We start from the raw sequence: 21,972 nt of genomic DNA, 5'->3' as shown, positions 1-21,972 counted from the left end.
GCTTCAAGCGTTGATGGGAATTTTTTATTTTAAGAATAACTGAAAGCTCCAAATATTTCATCAGCTAAATACAACGAAATATAATCGACAACGCATAATCTTCAATTAAAATGAAAACATTAATTTAATCTAAGATAGATAACAACCGATGTGAGAGCATCGATTAATTTAATATTTAGGATAACGTAATATGATTATATTGAATTAATTGATTACCGAGTTGATTTATTAGAGAAAATGAATAGCTTAATCGTAAAAAAAAAAAAAAAAAAAAAAATAAATAAATAAATAAATAACCTTTGATAAATTAATATCTTTAAACAAATAAATTAATTAAAAGTAATTTTTATGTGCCGGTTATTAAAATTTTCTTTTTTTTCCAAACAACAATGAAATATACCATTTTTAATTCTTCAATATTATTAATTATCTATAATTAAGTTAATTAATTAAATTACATAAGATAATATACTTTCATATAAAATTGATTACGATTATTTGTTTTTATTGATTTATCTGATGTTTTTATTTCAATAACTTTTTAAAATATTTTGCCGCAATAAAAGAACACTATAAAGTTGAAGTTCTGAGAATTTCTCTCATAAATTTCTCTCATATTTTCTCAACTATTGCTTTTCAACAATATCTTTCTATTCGATTAATGCAAACTCAATCAATACGACACTGCCTAATAAATACATTTATAGGACAGATAAAATAAACAATGTATGTGTAACAACATATTCTAGGCATTAATTATAAACATAAAATTTAAATAATACTACCTGTGACTTAATGATTAATATTAAAAATATATGTTATTTATTTTGAAATTTATATAAGCAAATATGTATTTACTATTCATATGATTCAAAATATTATATATGAATGTGATTTCTTAGAGTACTAAAGTTAAGAGACATCGCATCGTGAGCTTACAAATTTTCATTTTACGATCGCAAAATTGATAGAAAACAGAGATAAATCAGTGGATCTGCAAGTTTCTTTCTATACTTTAACCGTGTTTGATCAAATGACTTTAGGATATTGCATATGGAAAATTCCTTACCGTCTGGCGCTCATGTTAATATCAAAGGAAAAGAAAATGAATTTTCAAAAACTATTATGGAAGCTTGTAATTATAAAAATATCAAATTCCTGAAATCATCATTTAAAGAATATTTTAAAATACTTCTAATGATTTTCCATAACGCTCTGGTAAAATTATTTTAAAATTTTAATAACTGAATACCCCTCTCGTCTTAAATGCCATTTATCTAATGTATTCAATATTCTTAAACTAATATGTAAAGAAGTTATTCTGATTAAATTATTTTACGTTATATCATATTAAATGTATAAATGAATTAGTTTATAAGATATATAATTATGTAATAGATAATCACGATCTCGGAATCCTTGAATGCAGATTTTAATAAATATTCTAATTAAAATGGAATTTAAAGTAATGGTATTTTGTGTAAAAACAAAAAAACAAAAAAAAACATAAAGCTTTATGCGTTGACGAAAGTAAATATATACTACTTCACTCGAGAGTTTACAAGGTTGCTTAAAAATTTTCAAAATCAACTCACTTTCGTTATAATACTTTCTTTGGCAAATTTTCTTTTTAACTGTTGGAATTTTTACATATTGAAGAGATGGATGTTATCGATAACCTTTGATATATATATATATATATATATATATATATTGTAATTTAAATAATTATACGTAATTCTAATTCCTAAATTAGGAAAATATAAGTGGAAATGATGTTTAAATTTCTAAACTGTTAATTTGCAGTTAAATAATAATTAAATAAATTACGAATAAAAATAATCAGAATTTGGTTTTGTATTATTTAAAAAGCTAATTTTATTTAACAATGTTTTAACGATAAATCAAGCTAATGTTTAAGTGATACGATAGAAAATATTTTAAAGAAATTCTTCTTAAGGCAACATTTTTCAATAAATAAAATATCGATAAATATTTCAAAATACCACACCAAATCACGCACTGGGAATAAAATGAATTTTTAATCTGCTTTTTAAACTACGAATACTTATTCGCATTTATTTTTCAGCGACGCTAGAAAATATACACTAAACCGGAAAGTGGCCATTCTTTCAAATATATACAATTACAAAGATATAGAAACAATCGAATTCAGAGAAAAGGAAATTTCGATTGTAAAATGCCTCGTCGGGGACAACTGATTGAATTGAATTCTCGATAAGGCAATTAGCGTACGAAGAAGAAAGGATCGAGAGTGGTAGATATAGAGACTCGGAGCTCTTTTACCAGAGCAAAACGAGGAAAAAGCAATAGACAGTAAAGGTAAGACGATAGAGTGAAGCGAGATAGACAGCGGGTTCGCGGCCGGTGGTGGGAGGAGGTGGAGGAGGTGGAGGAGGTGGAGGAGATGGAGGAGATGGAGGAGGTCGAAGAGGTGGAGGAGGCAACTCTCCTTTGTGTATCTCGGCACGAGTAAGAAGCTCCCCACATTAGAATGCAGCGTGTTGGTCTGCAATCAGACCGGAACAGAGACCCTAACTAGCTATGGATCCCCCGGAAGCGAAAGCTACCAACCTGCATGCAAGCAGAGTGTGTGTATACGCCCATATATATCTCGGCGAAGAACGTTCGTTTCACAAAGTTTTTATGTTTAAGGGTGATGGTGTGCGAACTTGCTGCATCCATGACGGAATTTGAAAATCCTCGGAAACTCATGCACCAAGTATAGGAAAAAATTAGTTTCGTCCCCTATTTACTTTTAATTCCACTTGTTTTTTTTTTTTGTTTTTTTTTTTTGTTTTTTTTTTTTAAATTTTATTCAAGCATTTGTGTACGTCGTTGGGATATTGTTGTCATGCTTTATGTAAATATTGATCTCAATTTATTTTTATATATTTTTATTTATATTAATGTTTAAATATCGTATCATTTAACACGAGCTCGTTATTTAATTTATTAAAAAATATAATAAGAATTATTATAATTTTTTACCACTATTATCATATTTTACATATATATATATATATATATATATATATATATATATTAATATGTAATATGATAAATATGTATTGATTTGTTTAAAAATAAAAATATATAGTTAGAAATATATATTGTTCTAAAAAAAATATTAAAGATAAATTATTCCTTTGTTCAAATTTTCAAAAGTACTTAGTAAAAGTTGTGGTTGAATAAAAATCAGGATTTCAAAGTAACCATATAGAAGTTTCATATTCTATTCAAAGTGCACAAATTTTAAGAATTATGAATGAAAAATGCATACGCTTTACATTCTGTAACAGCATGCAAAAGAATTACTTAAGTAATATGTATATTTATGTATGTATGTACACGCGTGTGAATTTGTGTATAAACATATATATATATAAATATTCCGTTTCAACTATATAAATTTTTCTTTTTCAACGTAAGAAAATAACATAGTTTATAAATCTTTCTCACAAAAGCTTCTTGTAAAAACTAAAATTAATTATTATTTTATAATAGATTGTACGATATTTCTTACTGTACTAGACCACAATAATATACAAAATTAATTATTTATTATAAAATACTATCTTCACTATTTATTTATATCGTATAATATATGTAAAATAATATAAATTTTATTTTGAATTAGCAAATCTTTACACAACTGCTAAAGTATTAAAAAAAAAATACCTTATTTATAATAAGATACAGATAAGATATATTTCTGATTTTGAATCCATCTAATATATATACTATAATATGAATTATTTTACTTCATTAATTATTATAAACTAACTTTTACATAAATTAAAATTAAAATTTCACTACATTTATTGTCTAATAGAAATGATTATGACGAGAATTGTGTTAAATAAACTAGAGAATAAATTACATATTATTATAATACTTTTTTCAATATTTACTTGTAACATTTATATAAACGCAATTAACAATATGAAAGAAACAAAATATGTGAAAAAACTTTCAAACAAAATTTAGAAACAATGATGAAGATGAACAGCAGTCGATGCATTGACAAGGTATTTCATAGTAAAATATTATTCAAAGTTCATGAAGAAACATGGATTAAAACACAATAGAATGACGTAGAAAATCAATTAATACATGACTACGGGGAAAGTACTTTTCCACTTAATAAATCATATGTCAAAAATAACCAAATTACATATTGTATCAAGTTTGAAAGTAAACAAAGTGTTTGAACAACATAATGGTTACATGTGTGTATGAGTGTGTGTATGGGCGCGCACGGGCGCGCGTGATAATTTTAAAATATGTGTATACAATTAATTAAACAGAAATAATATTTATAATTTAATGAAAATTTTATTTATACCAAAAGCCATATCATACTCAGATTCAAATAAATATTTTTATAATAATAATAATAACAATAATAATAATAATAATAATAATAATAATAATAATAAATGAAGAAATGTAACAATTGTCTTGCACTTAATATGTTTTATCAGGATTTTATATAAGTTTTACTGCAAAATTTGAATTACGGTTATTGTTAAATTAACTGTAGCACGTTGTTAAGAATACTTAAATATTCACATGGACTTTACATATGATTATGTTCATTTAAATATATTTGTAATTCTATATGAAAATACTGAATTATGAAGTACCGAAATATGTAAATTACAAGATACATTAGCAGGTAAGATTATATGATAAAGATCATCGAAGCTTGTGAGATAACAATATGAAATGCAATTCACGTTTCGTAATTTCATATATGTTCCAAGACGTTACAGATTTAAGCGAAGCATTAAAAATTTAGTTTTTCAAGTTTATAAGGAAATTTCTAAAATCTGATTTCATTAAAATTAAATTTTCAAAATCCAAATGATATTAAAACATATTCAAACATTTAAAGAAACATTTTTTATTATAGTAAATATGCCATGTCAATGATGGATCAACTTTAAGAAAAATACATTATAAATAAATATAAAATAACATATTTGAAGAAAGATTATTCATTGAATGTCTACTTATATTCGTTAGAAAAAATTCGTTAGAAAAAAATGATTAAAACGATATTATACTGTCATTACAACGTCATAAATCTTCAAACTTTTATAAATACATAGAATTTTTAACAGATAGAATAATTCTTTTGTAAATAATGTGCCAACTAATATAAAAAAATCATGAAACTGTCATTACGGAAAAAAAGTTTGTATGTTTTTCATAAATAAAAAATAAAAATTTATAACAAAAGAATATATTTCGTAACCAAGCATAGAGATTCATCGATAAAAGGATTTCACTTAAAAATCTATTTGTAAGTAATTGTAAATCTATTTGTGAAATTATGAATAATTGAATTAATAGAATGAAAAAGATTTAAATCGGCTTCTACTTGAAAAATAATAAAAAAAATATATATATTTATTGGTACTAGATTGGTTATATTCATTATCTGTAACGACGTAATGGCGGTTAGAAGGGCAAATGCGAATAAGTCCGTAAGCAATGAGCGAGCAACGTTTCACCTAAAATAAAATATCTTTTTAAATAAATACATGATTATACATGAAATATGATAGAAAATGTAGATTAATGAAGAAAAAGTGAATTGGAAATGTGAAGAAAACCGGGAATAAATAAAAAAGTATAATAAATACTATTGATGCGTGATCGCGTGTGTATGTGTGAATATAAACATTAAAATATTTCAATAATATGAAAAGCATGTAAAATAATAATAAGATGATAATTTCTTTATCGAATGTTAGTAAAAAATTATAAATATAGTAAAAAATTAAAAATCACTTTATTTTTCATTATATAAACAAGATTTTAGAGAATACAATTACTTAATAAGTATTTCAAATTCATATTTCAAAAAGTTTATGTACAAGTACAATTAATTGATATAAAACGAAAAACTTTTATAAACTTTAACGAACGTTATAATCAAAAACTCACGAAAATAATATATAAAAAAGAAAGTGAAAGCATTGAAAATCAGTGAAAAAAGAATTTATCAAACTTTAGGAACTGTGGAAAACTAAAATCATTTGATGTATACAATATGCTACCCACAATATCACATTATTAAAAAAAATCCAAAATTTTCTATTGAACTATTGAAGTAGCAATATGAAAAGTTGAATAGAAAAAATACAAGAGAGATCGAAAGATATAAAGAAAAAGAGATGGAAAGGGAATAGAGTTAGCAAAAGTGAGAAATAGATAGAATGAGAGAGGAAAGAGTGAAAGAAGAGGAAGATAACTGTGGTATAAAAGATTCGATTGCATGTCACAAGCAGTCCTCAGACCCTATTTCGTCGCAATCGGTTTTTCATTACCGGAAGTCCAACCAACCCGGCTTTATTCTTCGGCAAATATCTCGAGTCGCCGACGCGACCAACGAACGAACGAAATGGATGAACTGTCGTTTCCCTCTTTTTTTAATTCTCATTTTGTTTCTCCTCTCTTCGCCGATCGAACGACGTTTGAACTCGAATGACGATTGTATCGTCATCACATTGGTCCCTAATCTAATCATTAAACATTCTAGAAAAAATTTTCTTAGATTGATGTAAGGGAAGGTTTTGAGCATAACACAATGACACATCTAATATCGCCTCCCTTATCACTTGGGAGTAAATTTATTGTATTAAGATAACGGAGGAGGCATGCACGGACATCTTCTTTGGATTATCGTTTATATACAATACTTATAGTTAATTATATCTGTAAAATGAATTAAATTATACCTTTTGTTTAAACTAATTTTTAGTTCATTTTTATATAGAGACGGTTGTTTAATTATTTCGTTCATATTAAAAATAACAAAACAATATAATGTATTTGATGAAAGTTTGTTGAAATGAAAATTTCATTATTATTTTTCATCCATCGATGAATTTGTTGGAAAATATATACTCCCTCAAACTTCGTCGTTCGATGTATTATGGCAAATTTCTTATTAAACCTTCTTTCGTGAGATTCGACAATTTAATAAAGAAGAAAATATATTATGTTTATTATTGGAAATATTATCATGAAACAATTTGTAAAGATATTTTCAAGGACATTATTTAGATGCTTTTCTCAAATAATGAAATTCGCACTTTCGTGTCTGTATTATTTATTAACTATTGCCATTACTGGACAAATGAGCAAAATTTTTTAAAAATATTTTCATTGACCTAATTCGATTCATAATAGAGCTAGTAGCTATAAGGAATAATAAAAAATTATTTTTAATGACAATATCAAACCAAATATTTTTAATCGTTTGTTAATGGCGTTTCCGAGCACGGATAGTAATGAATTAATAATTAAAAGTGTTCAGAAATAATTTTTAAAAAGTTGTTAAAATTGGTTGTTAACTATTAATATTTAATTTAGATTATAATTTATAGAATTAATTTGAAATAAGTATTACAAAAATGAGCATGAAAATTTTAAACATTAGCATTGAAAATAAGGAAAATATAAAATCTGTGGAAATCATTCGTTAATTTTAGCGTTTATAATATTCTTAAATTTATATATAAGTAAAGTAGTAGATAAATAATTGAAAAGATCTTTCATTAATTGCACCTAATAGACTAAAATGACTTTCCATCCAAGAAATGTACGAAATGAAAAATTAATCATAATATATAGAGTGAGAGATTGGCAAATATAAACTCATCGGGTGCTAAAAATGAATTACATTTATTTGTAGGAACATATATAAATCTACCATATAAAACATTTTAAATTAACGAAAAAGTCGTTTGGCAACTTTTTAATATACAGACTATGCAGACTACCTAATAAACTTACGCTTATACACTTATGCATATGGTTAGAAAATTTGCTAAAAGCATAATTTTCTTCAAAAAAAAAAAAAAAAAAAAAAAAAAAATCAAATAAACAATTTTTTATCGTAAAAAATAACATAGTAATATAAGAATAATATAAAACATAAAAAATGATTACACGCATTTCGAAATTATCGAAAAAGTATATATTCAATTTTAATTATACTGTTTAATGAGTTTCAAAGATAGATTTTTATATTCAAATTATTGAGATAAATATGATTTTAACATTAATAAAACTACTGTTATGCCTATCTCGTACTGTATTGCATTAATCTAGAATTTATTATTTTTTTTTAAAATATAAATCACCATTGTCTATTCATTACTACATCCTCCTGCTTAGGAGTTGAGTAAACAATTCTCTTGATATAATTATATAAATTTTATTTTCTAAAAATAGAGAAATCTTATATTTCAATAATATATATACACGATATTATACCAGCGAATAATTCGACATATTACTTCAGCTAGCTTCAAATAGACTAATGAAACATGTAATTAATATAATTTTTACTTTATTATTACAATTTCTCTAAATATTTATAATGTAAAATCAATATAGAATGAAATGATCTAACACTTCTATCCATATAGCTTTACAAATTTCCCGCTCTATCCCCTCCTTGATGACATTATCCTATACTATTGATTTCCTAATTATCGTAATAACTTGCAATGCATTTTTCCAAAGAGAAAAATCCACTTGATTAGTTCAAGCTTGTATCAAGTTGCGTATGTTTATAGTTTCAATGTTTGGCGCAAATCAGTGACTTATACTATGTGCGTCTTTTTTTAGAACAAAAAAAAAAAAAGAAACGTTATGCGCATATCGTGGATGTGGACACTTTAGTCATATTCGTAAACAGTTTTCTTAGTGCAACAATAATATATCGTATTATATACAACATATGAACATTTCGATTAAAATTTGCATACAGAAAGTATTTAGTTTATTTTTATACGATAATCAAGTATAGTAAATTTTTCATATACGCAGCAGTGCAATAACCAAATTTCGGCGCAGACGTAAAAGGAATACCGATATTATTTATTACCTTTTAATTATAATCATTTGAAAATATTCAATGAGCTGAAAAACATGTCTCTGTCTACTGATAATGAGATCGTTAAACAACCAATAAAGCGCTTAGAAATTCCAATAAACAAATTTAATGATATTGCTATTCCACATCATCTTGATCTCCTCAGGAAGCATAAAAATAACATAAAGAAAGTAAGTAAATTTTATTATTCTTATATGATGAGAATTGTTTTTCGATAATAAAACGAGTGCTTTGCGTTTCCAATAGTGTCAAAGTGTTCGAGACTGGGACAAAGTGTATATGGAAGAAATAAATGCTACGAGAATAGTCAAACAATTAAAACAACTAATTCACGAAATGGAGACATTACGAGGACAAGTGTTGGACAGCGATATTGCTACTTTTGATAAATTAACATCAAAATCCAGAACAAGTACCTTGGACGCTATAAACGAATATTTAGGTTATTTCATAATTCCATTTATAGTTTTATTTTATATTAAGCATTCACGAGACATTTAATAATTTATTTTTTATATTTTAATAGAACTTGTTTTAAATTTACCACTTATTAACAAGCCGTTAACCAAAGAAGACGAATCCGTGGAAATGCCATTTGACAATCATTATCTTCAAATGCAAGCCGAAGAAGAAGAATTAGAGAGACAACAAGCCTGCTTGCAAGCATGGGATTATTTACAATCCGATTTACAACAATTGCAACAACTGTTTATCGATTTTAATCAAATAGTACACGTAAGTTTTCGTTTGTTATAAGAAGTAGAATTTTCTATTCATACGAAATTCATATAATAATGACAAATTAATATCATTTATTACAATCAGAGAATAATGTGAAATAAAAATTGGCAGATATTTTTAATAAATTTTAGATGCTTTTAATAGATTATTTAACGTTAATTATTACATATATAAAATTTAAAACGTTTTGGAAACTGATTGAATCTTTTAAATGCAATAATATTTAATATTTATAGGTACAATCTGAATCGGTAAGCAGAATTGAAAATGACATAGTGGAGACCCAAGTAAACGTTCAAGATGGTGAAAATTACTTGAAACAAGCATCAAAATACAAAATTGTAGCATATCCATTGGCTGGAGCATTACTCGGAAGTTGTTTGGGTGGACCGGTCGGACTACTAGTAGGTTTAAAATTTGGAGGATTGACAGCTATTGGTGGAGGACTTTTAGGTAAATTTATAATACTTTTTATTTTCATAACATTTTTGTAACGGCTTATTGTCGTTCATAATATTCCTTATCGATTAAACAATATTCGACATCGAGCTAGTATTACACTTAATATTATTGCATATATATATATATATAATTGTATGTTTATGCACAGAAATACAGGAATGGTTTTAATTTGAAAAATAATTTTAAATACTAATTTTCTTTCAGGATTTACAGGTGGTACTATATTAAAAAAGAAGTGTCACACGGATTCAGAATTAAAGCTGATTGCAGGTCCTTCAGTTTTGGAAAATTCAAAAATTTCATCAAAAAACTCCAATGAAAATCAGAATAAGAAAGATTCATGACCTACAGAGAATATTGAAGATAAAAAAATGAATTTCTGCACTGTTTGTTAGGAAGTAAAAAATAGCTATATTTTGTTGTTTTTCATATGTTGTAATTACGTAGGTCTATAATGTAATACAAGACAAATAATTATCTCCTGTGGAGAAAAAAATTATGTTTAGTTCTTTAAAGATGTAACTGTGATTATTATAATTATAATTATAAAAATTTATAAATACAACATACCAAATGTTATTATTATTTTTGCTAAGAAAAAAAAAAAAAAAAGAATTGCGATATCATGTATATACATAAAATTATGTATGGCATAAAAGTTTGAAATATAAATAAATTTTATATAATCAACAATTTGCATTTCATATTACTCTTCTCGTAAAGTATTACTCTCAAGACAAAAAATTATAACCAAATGACAATATTTTTCTCACTTATTAAAAATAAAATATTTTATTTATTTAGTTTAAGTAACTAGAGATTAATCATTCCTAATGAAAATTTAATATTTGGTTGATATGAAATTTATTAAAATTTTATACTAACTACTAAATCTCGAAAAATAAAAAATACCAGTTTGGTATATTTTTTAGAACGAAGTGTGACACTTCTTCTCTTTAGTTTTCTAATGTTGACAAATCCGCCACTGATCTACCATAAATTGTGTAGCAAAAAGTGTCGGATTAACAAATTGTAATTTCTAATTGCTTTGATTGCTTAAACACAAAATGAAAAAGAAGAATAAGAAAAAGATCAGCGGAAATGAGAAAACGCTGAAAAAGACTGAAAAGAAACTCAACAGTAAACACAAAAAAGAATTGGCGGTTCTGAATGAGGTTAGACGGTGTTTAAGACTGCATTAATAATAAGTATACCTGTAATTATAATCATTGATTTTAAATTTAGGAAGATATAGAAACGGTTATTGCTCAAATTGAAAAAGAAGAAGCATCTAGACAAAAGGTTGTAGAAGCAGTGGTTTCACCACCCTCTCGTAGAGTTAATTTTACATTAACCCCTCATCCGTTTAAAGATGAGCTTATTATGCTTGGTGGCGAATTTTGTAATGGCCAAAAGACAGTAGTTTATGGTGATTTGTTTTTTTATAATATAAATAAGAACGAATGGACGGTTGTCAAAGCACCTTATGCTCCGCCACCAAGATGCAGCCATCAAGCGATTGGTACACAATCGAACAATGGTGAAATTTGGATCTTTGGTGGAGAATTTTCCAGTCCATCAGAATCACAGTTTTATCACTATCGAGATTTGTGGAAATTTCATATAGGAGAAAAAAAATGGGAAAAAATATTGTAAATACCTATCATTATTAATCATTGAAGGGACTCAAATATTACTAGTTAAACCATAGTTATCGTCGTAATTTTGTAAAATTTATATTGTCAACAGTTATAAAGTGACAATTAATTTGATTTATAGTCTGTTCCTTTATAATTAAACGTGTTTTTTTCGACTAATATATAAGTTATTGAAATATTTAACAGGGCTCCTGGCGGACCTTCAGCGAGAAGTGGTCACAGAATGATAAATATAAAAAAAAATTTATATGTCTTTGGTGGTTTCTACGATAATCATAAAGATTGCAAATACTTCAATGATATCTATTGTTTTAATATGACAAATTATGTATGGAATAGAATTGAAACTTCAGGTAAATATTATTAATGCTTCTATTACTTGGATAAGTATAATAATCTCTCATTTAGGCAAATATTCAAATTTCCAGGGATTCCACCTGTGCCTCGATCAGGTTGCATAGTGTTACCCACGCCGGAAAACAAAATTCTTATTTACGGAGGTTATATTAAGGAAAAAATAAAAAAAGATGTTTACAAAGGCCATATACACAGTGACATGTTCTTACTAACTCCTGAAAGTAAAATTATTACAATATTTTATTAGATTTGTAATGTTTATTACAAGAATTCTTATTAATGTAACAATCTTTTTATAAGAAAATGATGAAACTGGCTTAAAATGGAAATGGTCTACTGTAAAACCAAGTGGCATAACAGTATCACCTAGGTGTAGTGCATCAGCTGTTATCGTTCAACCAAATATAGCTTATATATTTGGAGGAGTATTTGACGAAGAGGATAATGAGGAAGAACTGAATGGAAGGTTATTTAATGACCTTTTTTCATTAAATTTGAGCAAGCCACAGTGGCATAGAGGTACAACGATTAAATCTAAAAAATATACTTTCTAGAGAGATATTGAATAAGATAATGTGAGATTATTGTTTGAAAATATGCCCGTTTAGTTCATTTAAGTGGGAAAACTGATTTGGCTGTACGTAAAAAAAGACGGACAATTAAAGATAATGAAAATGAAGAAAATATTGAGGAGAATGAGATAGAAGACAATACGGAAGATGTAGAGACCGAAATTGAGAGTGCCCTTGCAAGAACCGTAGTGACAGATGATGACGGAATCTTTACTGTAATAACTATATTAATATCCAGGTCATCGGGTACACAGTGAATAAAATATATTTTTTAAAAATTAATTTTCAGGTCACTCTTGGTCCTACACTTTCAACAAACAAAGTCACATCGGATGTCGGAGTACCTGTTTCAGATACATTCACACCAGCAGCAAGAATTAACGCTAGTTTAGCTGTAAAGAATAATATATTGTACATGTACGGAGGCATGATCGAAGATGGAGATAAACAATATACGCTAAATGATTTTTACAGTTTAGGTAAATTATGAAAACAATTTTCTCATATATATAAGTAATTATTTATTATTCATCTCGATAATGATGATGCATAGTTTTTATATTTACTAACTGTTAATAATATAACAAATAAAATATTCTTGTCATTTGTGATAGAAGAAATTATTTTATTAATACTCTTTCTATGTCGATTAGATTGTAAAAAATTGGATAAATGGACAACGATAATAAACGACGATATATCAACATTAGTCTTGTTAGACTCTAGCAGTTCTGAATCAGAATCCGATGAAGATATCGATGAGGATAATAATGAAATGGAAGATGCATAATTTACTCATTTGTAAAGAAATATTGTCAAATCTTTAATTATAAAATATTATATACAATATAACAATTTGATTAAAATGTAAATTAATTTGTTGTTTTTAAATCAATAACAGGCACGATTATTCTTAGAGAAAAATAAGGTCGAAGTCTAGTAATTTATTTAATTATAAATTTGCAAACTTATATACATATATGATGAATTATTTTGTTTTAACTTTGCTCCTTTAATTTATTGGATGAAAATTTTTTTCTTTTATTCGATTGTACGAAATTTTTAAATTTATTTTCAATTTTCACTTTCTTTGTTTGTATTTTCTGTTTTACTTCATTAAGAACTGCTTGGTCTTTAATTATAAGATCGATAAAACAATTAAGATCGGTATTACTACTGATATTATTTTTATTTCCTTTGTAGTTTTTCGCTTGAGAAACTTCAATTTTCAATAATCTGCTAACTCCCGATATAAGATTAATATTTTCCTCGTACAATTTTTGATCTTCCAAAGTATTAACAACAATACAGCCTTAAATAATTTTATAAAGTCAATAATATATTACATTATTGTGTAATACATGCAAGTAGGATTGAATATTATACCTTTTGCGTCCTTTCGTTTCGGCACATTACTTAATAAACTTCTTAAAAAGGAAATTAGTTTCGTAACTTTATTAATGTCCTGTTCCAATTCAACGTTCCGTAAATCTTCAACTTCTCGATTAGTTGGATAGGAACTTTCCAGTAAGGACGTTTTAAATACGAAAGTTGATAATTTTTTTGATAATTTCGAGTACAGATCATCGCTAAAATACGGAGTTATCGGTGCTAAAATCCTCAATGTTACTTCTAAACATTTTGCTAATGTATATCTATGACTAGTAATGACATCGATCTCTTTACTTTTAAATCCCAATTTTGTTCCTTCCTTAAAAATGATTCAATTTTAATTATTTAATGTCATACTTTACTTTCATTACGTTGAATTAAAAACTCACCAGATAATAATCACAAAATTCATAATACATAAATTGTTTTATACTTGATACCGCTTTATAAAAAGCCTTTTCATCAAATCCGTTATTAACAGAATCCACCATGAATGACAGTCGACTTAATATCCATTTATCAATTGTAGTTAAAGTTTGAGGAAATACAATTGGATAGTCGTTTGTCATTTGTAATAAATATTTACTAGCTTGCCAAATCTTATTCAGGAAAAATTTGTTTTGTTCGCATTCGGTAATATCGAACGTCACCGTACGCTCTAAATAAAATGTTAATTATCTTCAAATACAATCTCTCTTTTTTTTTTCTCTTTTTTTTTTCATATACGTTGGGTGTGTGATAATAGACGTAAAAAGCAGAGTAATCTCATTCGTATAAAGAAATAAAAAATTTGATGCTTTACAATACCTTTAATGTTATGGGAACATAATGTAAATCGCAGAGCATCAACGCCACAATTAGCTATACCATTTGGATAATTTTTTGTGTTCATGGCTACTGTTTCTTTTAATTCATCTATGTTCAAAATACCAGTGAAAAAGTTATTCTCTACTTGTTCATTTAAGCTCTAAAAAGTATAATATTGCAAGAAACATACAAGTAAATATAATTTAGTTTATTTATAATTTATAAATAAAAGTTTTTTTTTTGCTTTTAATTCCAACTCTACCTGTAAAGAGACCCCATTTATAACGTTCTCTGGAAATATTACATTACCACGACTTTTTGACATTTTTTTCTCTTGGGCGTCACAAAGAATTCCGTGCAATAATACCTCCTGTTAATAGAAGTTTAATTAAATTTTATAAAAAAAAAATGCAAATAATTATGTATAAAAGGCATACGTTAAATGGAAGTTTATCGGTCAATTCCAGTCCTAACATAACCATTCGAGCAACCCAAAAAATTAAAATGTCATGTCCTGTTTCCATAATACTTAAAGGATAATATTTTTTAAGATCCACTGTCTACAAAAGCAAATTCATTTACATCATGTAATTCTTTCGATTTTATTAATTGGATATGATAGTTTATTATTTTTCTTAAATATAATAATTAAATCGCACATTTATACGATAAATTAATCGATTTCAATACTAATTTATGAATAATTACTTGATTTGGCCAACCGAAAGATGAAATTGGTAATAGTGCGGAAGAAAACCATGTATCGAGGACATCACTATCCTGTTGAACCCAAACGGAATTTCCATATTGTGTCCTAAAATGTTTTAAAGCTTCGTCTTCGGATGATGCAACTACCCAATGTTTAATATAATTTTGTTTATAATAATAGGCAGGTATTTGATGACCCCACCATAATTGTCTTGAAACACACCAATCTCTAAAAGTAGTATCTTATAAGAATTGAACTTAGTTATGGTGACAGATTTATTAACTACAGCCATAACTCTAAAATTCATAAATTTATTTATTAATACCTATAATTAGTATCGTTAAGCCAATCAAGCCATATGTCATTATACATTGAAGGATTAAGTTTTAGCGATCCATTTTTAACAGCTTCAAATGCTCTTGATGCCATATTTTTACAACTGATAAACCATTGCTCTCGCAATAATTGTTCTATAATGTCTCCTGTTCGTGAACATCGTGGAATTAGCATGGGATGATCTTTTACTGATTTTAAGGCATTCAGATTCACCAACTCCGTTAAAATATTTTCTCTCGCAATGAATCTTGGTAATCCCTGTTATCACAAATTTATGTTAATACGTTTTATAATTATGCGATATGTTATTTTATCGAAATAAAATATTTCACCTGAAAACGACCTGCCTCTTTCGTTAATTTGCCATCTTCGTTAATGACTTCGATCATTTTTAAACCATGTTTTTTGGCAATGTTGAAATCCAACTTATCATGGGCAGGTGTTATTTTTACAATACCTAAAATAAATAATTTCATATATTTAACTAAATTTTCAAATTTTAATATTATGCTGCTCGACGCTTTGAGCAATTGTCTTAAATGTACTATTTACACTCTATTATTTGGAATAATTTAATTTAAGTACCCGTGCCAAAATCTCTCTTCACATTTTCATCAGCTATCACAGGTAAGGAAGTTTTTTTCAAAGGATGCCATACCAGCTGACCTATAAATTGGCTATATCGCTCATCATCTGGATGAACGGCAAGAGCTACATCACCTGGCAATGTCTCAGGCCTTGTTGTTGCAACACTTAACTTATCATCTTTAAATTAAATTTCTTGTATAAAAATTTCTTGTATAAAAATTTCTTGTATAAAAAATTATATAACATGAAAAAAATGATATTGGTAAAATATACCTGAATTTATTAAATCATAAGAAATTTCGTAAATTTGTCCGAAAGTAACTTTATTATTATAGCCAGACACCGACAGGTCTACTTTCCCAGTTACAGTCTCAAATTCTAACTCAATATCGGACAAAGTACTACCCAAGGCCGAAGACCAATTTACTAAGCTCTTGTCTCTATATAACAGCTGTCTTTTATTCAATATGACAAATGCTTCCTTGACAGCTTTACTGTGATGCTAAAATTAATACAATTTCAGAACCGTCTAAAACTTTAATTAATTAAAACAAATTTAATTGTATACGCACTTCATCCATAGTGAAATATTCTCTTGACCAATCTACGCTCGCTCCCAATTCTTTTAATTGATTTTTAATTTTTTTACTTTTATTATTTTTCCAATCATTTACAATTGTATGAAATTCTGTTCTAGTCAAACTATTTCTTTTGATATTCTTTGTTTTACTTAAATATTTTTCTACTACAGCTTGCGTAGCTATACCGGCATGATCAAACCCTGGGACCCAAATAACTGGAAATCCCTTCATCCTATACCTAATTATAACATATAATACATATTGTAATATTGTAATGTTGTAATATTAAAGCAAGTAGATATTTACCATCGTGCTAGAATATCTTGAACTGTCACTGTCAAAGCATGACCTAAATGTAATGTTCCGGTAACATTTGGAGGTGGTAAAATCATCCTATATATCTCATTGGTATTTTGTGGTTGAAAAAATTTATTCTTTTCCCAAACCTCGTACCAGCCTTGTTCTGTATCCGATGCATTGTAACAGCTAGGAAAATCTGTATAATTTTATTATTTATTCATTATCTCATATTTATTTTAGATTACATACATAATGTTTAATATAAGAAATTACCATTTAACCGTTCGGGATGAACAGTATATCTTCTTGTAAACTTAATGTGTACAAATTTTCTTGCTTTATATATATACATTATAACCTATTAAATTAATAAATTATTTCAAATGCTCTGGCAAATAAAATTATATATAAACTGGCGTAGCAATGTATCCTAATAATTGTCGCTTAACCTTAAATATTCTCTGTCTAATAAAAATTCACCGTATGTCAAACAAAATTATACATGAAAAATAAACCAAAAGTTAGTTATATTGTATAAAAGTAATTGAAATAAATATAAATCGAGCACATAATGTTTTTATTTTTAACAAAGACATAAACGTAGCAATTTGCAAATTACAATTATTATGGTAACCTACCGCATCGTGAATATCTAGCAGTTTTCAATTAAACAAAATTAAAAGATCGACTTGTTTATTTTCAAAATACGTACCTAATATATTCTGATTTTTCGGTAATTGAATGTCGCATAGTATTGTCAGCAAAAAAATTTATTATTTACTGCACGATCGAACATAAAAAAGTAACAGAAATACGATTTTTGATAATTATTTTCACGGCTTTAAAAAGTACTATCGGTCAAACTTAATTTACTTGACCGTGAAGTATTAATAATTTATAATAATCGAATGTTGCACTTATAATTAACAACAACAACAACAACAAAAAAGAAAACATGAGTCCAACCTAAAAAGTTTTACACGATATTATTCTATTTAAGTCTGTGCAAGTTCAACTCCGGTTATCAGAAGACCGAATACATCTGTTATATTAAAAAACGATCAAACCTCACTAACAAGAGAATAATTCATTACGCTGATGTTTTAATTCATAACTTTCGTATAATTATATGTACTTTTTTGTCACAGACATTCATCGTTCTTTTAATGAAACATAGAAAATTCGCTATATTGTTAAATTTGCAAGCGCAATGTTTTTATGTAGAAATGATCTTATTTTATTTAATAATAAGTTAATTAACTCTTTAAGCCGTATTTTATTGTAAATAATTTTATTTTTAAGAATATAAACAACGCAAGCATAAGAACTATTTAATGACTCTATGAGTGGGTGTAGCACTTATTCGATCAAAAATTATAATTTAATTCACTTTCTTTTTTTCATGTTATGAAGGAAATTGAAAAATATTTCAATAAGTAAACGTTAAATGAAACAATCCATATTATTCTCTCAATACTCAACTACATTTCCCATTCAAATTAGCTAACTTCAATATACAGATAGATACTGTCAATCATAAAAAATCATTAAATTTGTTTAGATCTAAATTAAATTTTTTTTTTTTTTTTTTTTTTTTTTTAATGAAAAAACAATAAATTTATTCTATTCGATAATTTTAAACGTACTATTTACTATCTATTCTATATGCATAAATACACCTATGCACCTATATCAATATACCACCTATAGTAAAGATTATATAACAAAAATATTAATATTTTCAAAATTTGTCTGAAAATGACTGATTGATCTTTTAGATTTGTATGGATGCCATAGATTCGTAACGATATCAAACGTTATCCGACTTCATTTACATTAATGTTTTTAATTAATTTTGTAATTATTATTATACAGATTTATAGAAAAATATGTTTATATAAATTAATTAATTGTTCAATTTTCAATTGTTAATAATTTTTGCCTGATCTGGTTAATATTTATTGATCAATGATATTCTTACTCTTTATATGTTATTTTGATATGAAAATTGTAATAAATTATGACTACGAATAGTTTATTAATCAATTGTTAATAGATAGTACATTTTAGATAATTATTAATATTTTGGGAGCGGGCAAATTACGTTTGAATACATAGGAATAATTTTTGAAGTAATGTAAGTAATAAAAATATAAGATTTTTACATAAGAATGTGGCATTAATGGCTTTTCCATGGAAAATAACAAAAAAATAAAAAATTGTGTACCATTTAATTGTCCAAAGGACACAATGAGAGAGATACGTGAATATTTTATTTTTACCTTCCAATTTGAATGTTCCCGGATTGCACGTGATCCGGTGAGTCAGGTAGTACTCTGAATTCGCAAACTCTATTAAAATTAATGCAGGAAGTTATTGCCACTTGAAGAAAGTTATAGAAAGTGACAGGCAGTCATGTTTGAATAATATATTGCCGTGCAGCAGTAAAGTGTAGTACTTGTGTAAGGGATGGTTATGAGAAAACAATATAGACAAACATGGTGTACCTACATTTTCCATCCAATTTAACAGAAGAAGAATTGATGCTACAAGCAAAATACAATAAGTTAAAAAGAAAGGTAGTTTCCTGTAGTAATTCTTGTACCGTTGAGGTTATGTTTCATTGTTTACATGGAATTTTTCTTCTTTGTTTTGTTTTTTTTTTTCTTTTTCTTTTTTTGTTTGTTTTACAGACAGTTATATTGTATTCTTAATAATAGAAAGACTTATTTGTTTAAGTTTCAAAGCTATTTTCTAAATTTTAATTTAATTTCTTAGAAAAAGGCATTGCAAGATTTAAAATCGCCAAAACCTGAACCAGAACGTGTTCCTCAAACTCCTAAGCGCCCTACAGAAGCTAGAGATGCTCGTGAAGTTGCAAAGAAATTAATTAAATCGGGTGTCATAACTGCGCCCAAAACCCCGAAACGTCCAGAACAAGCTTTTAAGAGACCTAGAGGATTAGAACGAAAATTAAACAGTACGGAGAAAACAGTATCATCTTATCAGCCATTCTCAGCAACACAACCAGAGGAAGAAGATAGTGAACCAACAAGACCAAAAGTGAAAGGTCTTTATGATAGTTTTGTATCAGCTACCGACACTGCAGACAGAGGAACTACTGAAAAGTCTGTATCTGCAAAGCCAGAAGCAAAATCTATCAAAGGCAATACAATATTTGTTTCGGGTTATAAAATATCAGAAGATTTTTTAAAAAAACATTTTGCTACATTTGGCAATATTCTGAAAATAACAATGGAAGCCGAGAAAAAGTAAGCAATAATATTAATTTAATATTAATTTTTAAATAAATGCTTACTTATTCAAATAATTATACTCATAATAATTTAAAGTATAATTATCACTATTATAGCTTTGTATTGAAGTAGAAGATGTTCTACCTTATAATTTTTTAATTAATAATAATAGATTAATCAATGTTTTTATAATTTATTCATCATTTATCCAGTTGTTTAATAATTCTGCTCATTATTCAGAAGATACATATTAGAAAATATGAAAATTAAGTCGATTATAATTAATATGATAATACAGTTACAAAAATAATATTATATATAAATGATCAAACTTTTGAATAAATTACTGTTTTTCATTTTACATTCTTTTGAATTATAGAATTAAGTACCAAAGATAGTGAATCTTAAAACGAAAAATGTATAATTTGTTGTATTATTATTAATTGTTAATTTATTTTTATTACATTATTAATTGTTAATTAATTGTTATTATTATTAATAAAAAATATAATTACTTTACATTTTAGACGTTACTTATATTTAATTGATTTGCAACCTAAGCATCATATATTGTTTTGTAAATTTAATTTATATATTTCAACAGAGGTTTCATAACTTTTGAGAAAGCAGAATCAGCCGAGAGATCAATAAGCGAAATGGATGGAATAATGGCTTCATCGATTCAATTGAAAGTTTCTATGGCTCGAAGACAACCAGTGATTGATCCCATAAATGACACAACTTCCAGTACAATGTGGTCATCATTAGCGGCAAGTTATATGCAAAAGAGTAGTCACAAGGATAAACGTAATATGGTTATTTACGATGATGATTTCTTTACCTAATTGTAAAAATAAATGTAATTATAGTTATTAAGGAAATAGATAGATTTATTTAAATAAAATTTTGGACCAAATAAAATGTTAAATTTTATATTACTTCATATTTTACAATTTTAATTATGAACTCATCTTTAGTGTGAATATTTTTAAAAGTGTACATTTACATAGTGTTATATTTTCTTGTGAAATTATTAAAGAGAACTCACATTTAATAAAGTATAATTTTTATATAAAGACTCTTAATAGCGTGATGTTTTTGCTTTTGTAATGAAAAATTATCTTGACTGCACAAAATGAAATAATGGTGTAAAATAAAATAAAAATATCTTTTAAGTGGATACAATGTGAATATGAAAGTTTCTCCGATAATAAAGCGAAAGTATGTCCAGGTTTTAAGCGCTATTATATAAAATAACGTATAAGAAACAT

The 21,972-nt window shown here is 26.5% G+C and overlaps 4 protein-coding genes across 4 annotated transcripts; 3 read left to right on the top strand and 1 right to left on the bottom strand.

The window, feature by feature from the left end:
• Positions 1-8,810: 8,810 nt before the first annotated feature.
• Positions 8,811-10,671, top strand: Syx17 (syntaxin 17). Its single transcript, XM_011501381.1, has 5 exons — positions 8,811-9,111; positions 9,188-9,383; positions 9,468-9,676; positions 9,919-10,135; positions 10,349-10,671. The coding sequence occupies exons 1-5, from the start codon at positions 8,977-8,979 to the stop codon at positions 10,486-10,488; spliced, it is 897 nt and encodes a 298-aa protein (XP_011499683.1). The 5' UTR covers positions 8,811-8,976; the 3' UTR covers positions 10,489-10,671.
• Positions 10,672-11,089: 418 nt separating this feature from the next.
• On the top strand, positions 11,090-13,590 carry LOC105363634 (kelch domain-containing protein 4). The gene is made up of 8 exons (XM_011501380.1): positions 11,090-11,319; positions 11,390-11,796; positions 11,989-12,155; positions 12,231-12,380; positions 12,460-12,678; positions 12,768-12,946; positions 13,021-13,210; positions 13,385-13,590. Exons 1-8 carry the CDS (start codon positions 11,212-11,214, stop codon positions 13,519-13,521), a joined length of 1,557 nt encoding a protein of 518 aa, XP_011499682.1. The 5' UTR covers positions 11,090-11,211; the 3' UTR covers positions 13,522-13,590.
• A 220-nt stretch (positions 13,591-13,810) lies between these two features.
• Positions 13,811-17,835, bottom strand: ValRS-m (Valyl-tRNA synthetase, mitochondrial). Its single transcript, XM_011501456.1, has 13 exons — positions 17,718-17,835; positions 17,451-17,640; positions 17,136-17,382; positions 16,837-17,065; positions 16,561-16,740; positions 16,308-16,432; positions 15,965-16,233; positions 15,639-15,867; positions 15,368-15,490; positions 15,193-15,300; positions 14,931-15,090; positions 14,118-14,781; positions 13,811-14,043 (listed from the first exon to the last, which is right to left on the bottom strand). The coding sequence occupies exons 1-12, from the start codon at positions 17,794-17,796 to the stop codon at positions 14,501-14,503; spliced, it is 2,220 nt and encodes a 739-aa protein (XP_011499758.1). The 5' UTR covers positions 17,797-17,835; the 3' UTR covers positions 13,811-14,043; positions 14,118-14,500.
• Positions 17,836-19,734: 1,899 nt separating this feature from the next.
• Nelf-E (negative elongation factor E) lies at positions 19,735-21,609 on the top strand. Its single transcript, XM_011501379.1, has 3 exons — positions 19,735-20,023; positions 20,223-20,714; positions 21,301-21,609. The coding sequence occupies exons 1-3, from the start codon at positions 19,943-19,945 to the stop codon at positions 21,544-21,546; spliced, it is 819 nt and encodes a 272-aa protein (XP_011499681.1). The 5' UTR covers positions 19,735-19,942; the 3' UTR covers positions 21,547-21,609.
• The last annotated feature ends 363 nt before the right edge of the window (positions 21,610-21,972 follow it).

This window comes from Ceratosolen solmsi, unplaced genomic scaffold (genome assembly GCF_000503995.2).
Source record: "Ceratosolen solmsi marchali unplaced genomic scaffold, CerSol_1.0 scaffold3, whole genome shotgun sequence".
In the NCBI taxonomy this organism is placed as follows: Eukaryota; Metazoa; Arthropoda; class Insecta; order Hymenoptera; family Agaonidae; genus Ceratosolen; species Ceratosolen solmsi.
This window is presented reverse-complemented; position numbering and strand designations above follow the sequence as displayed.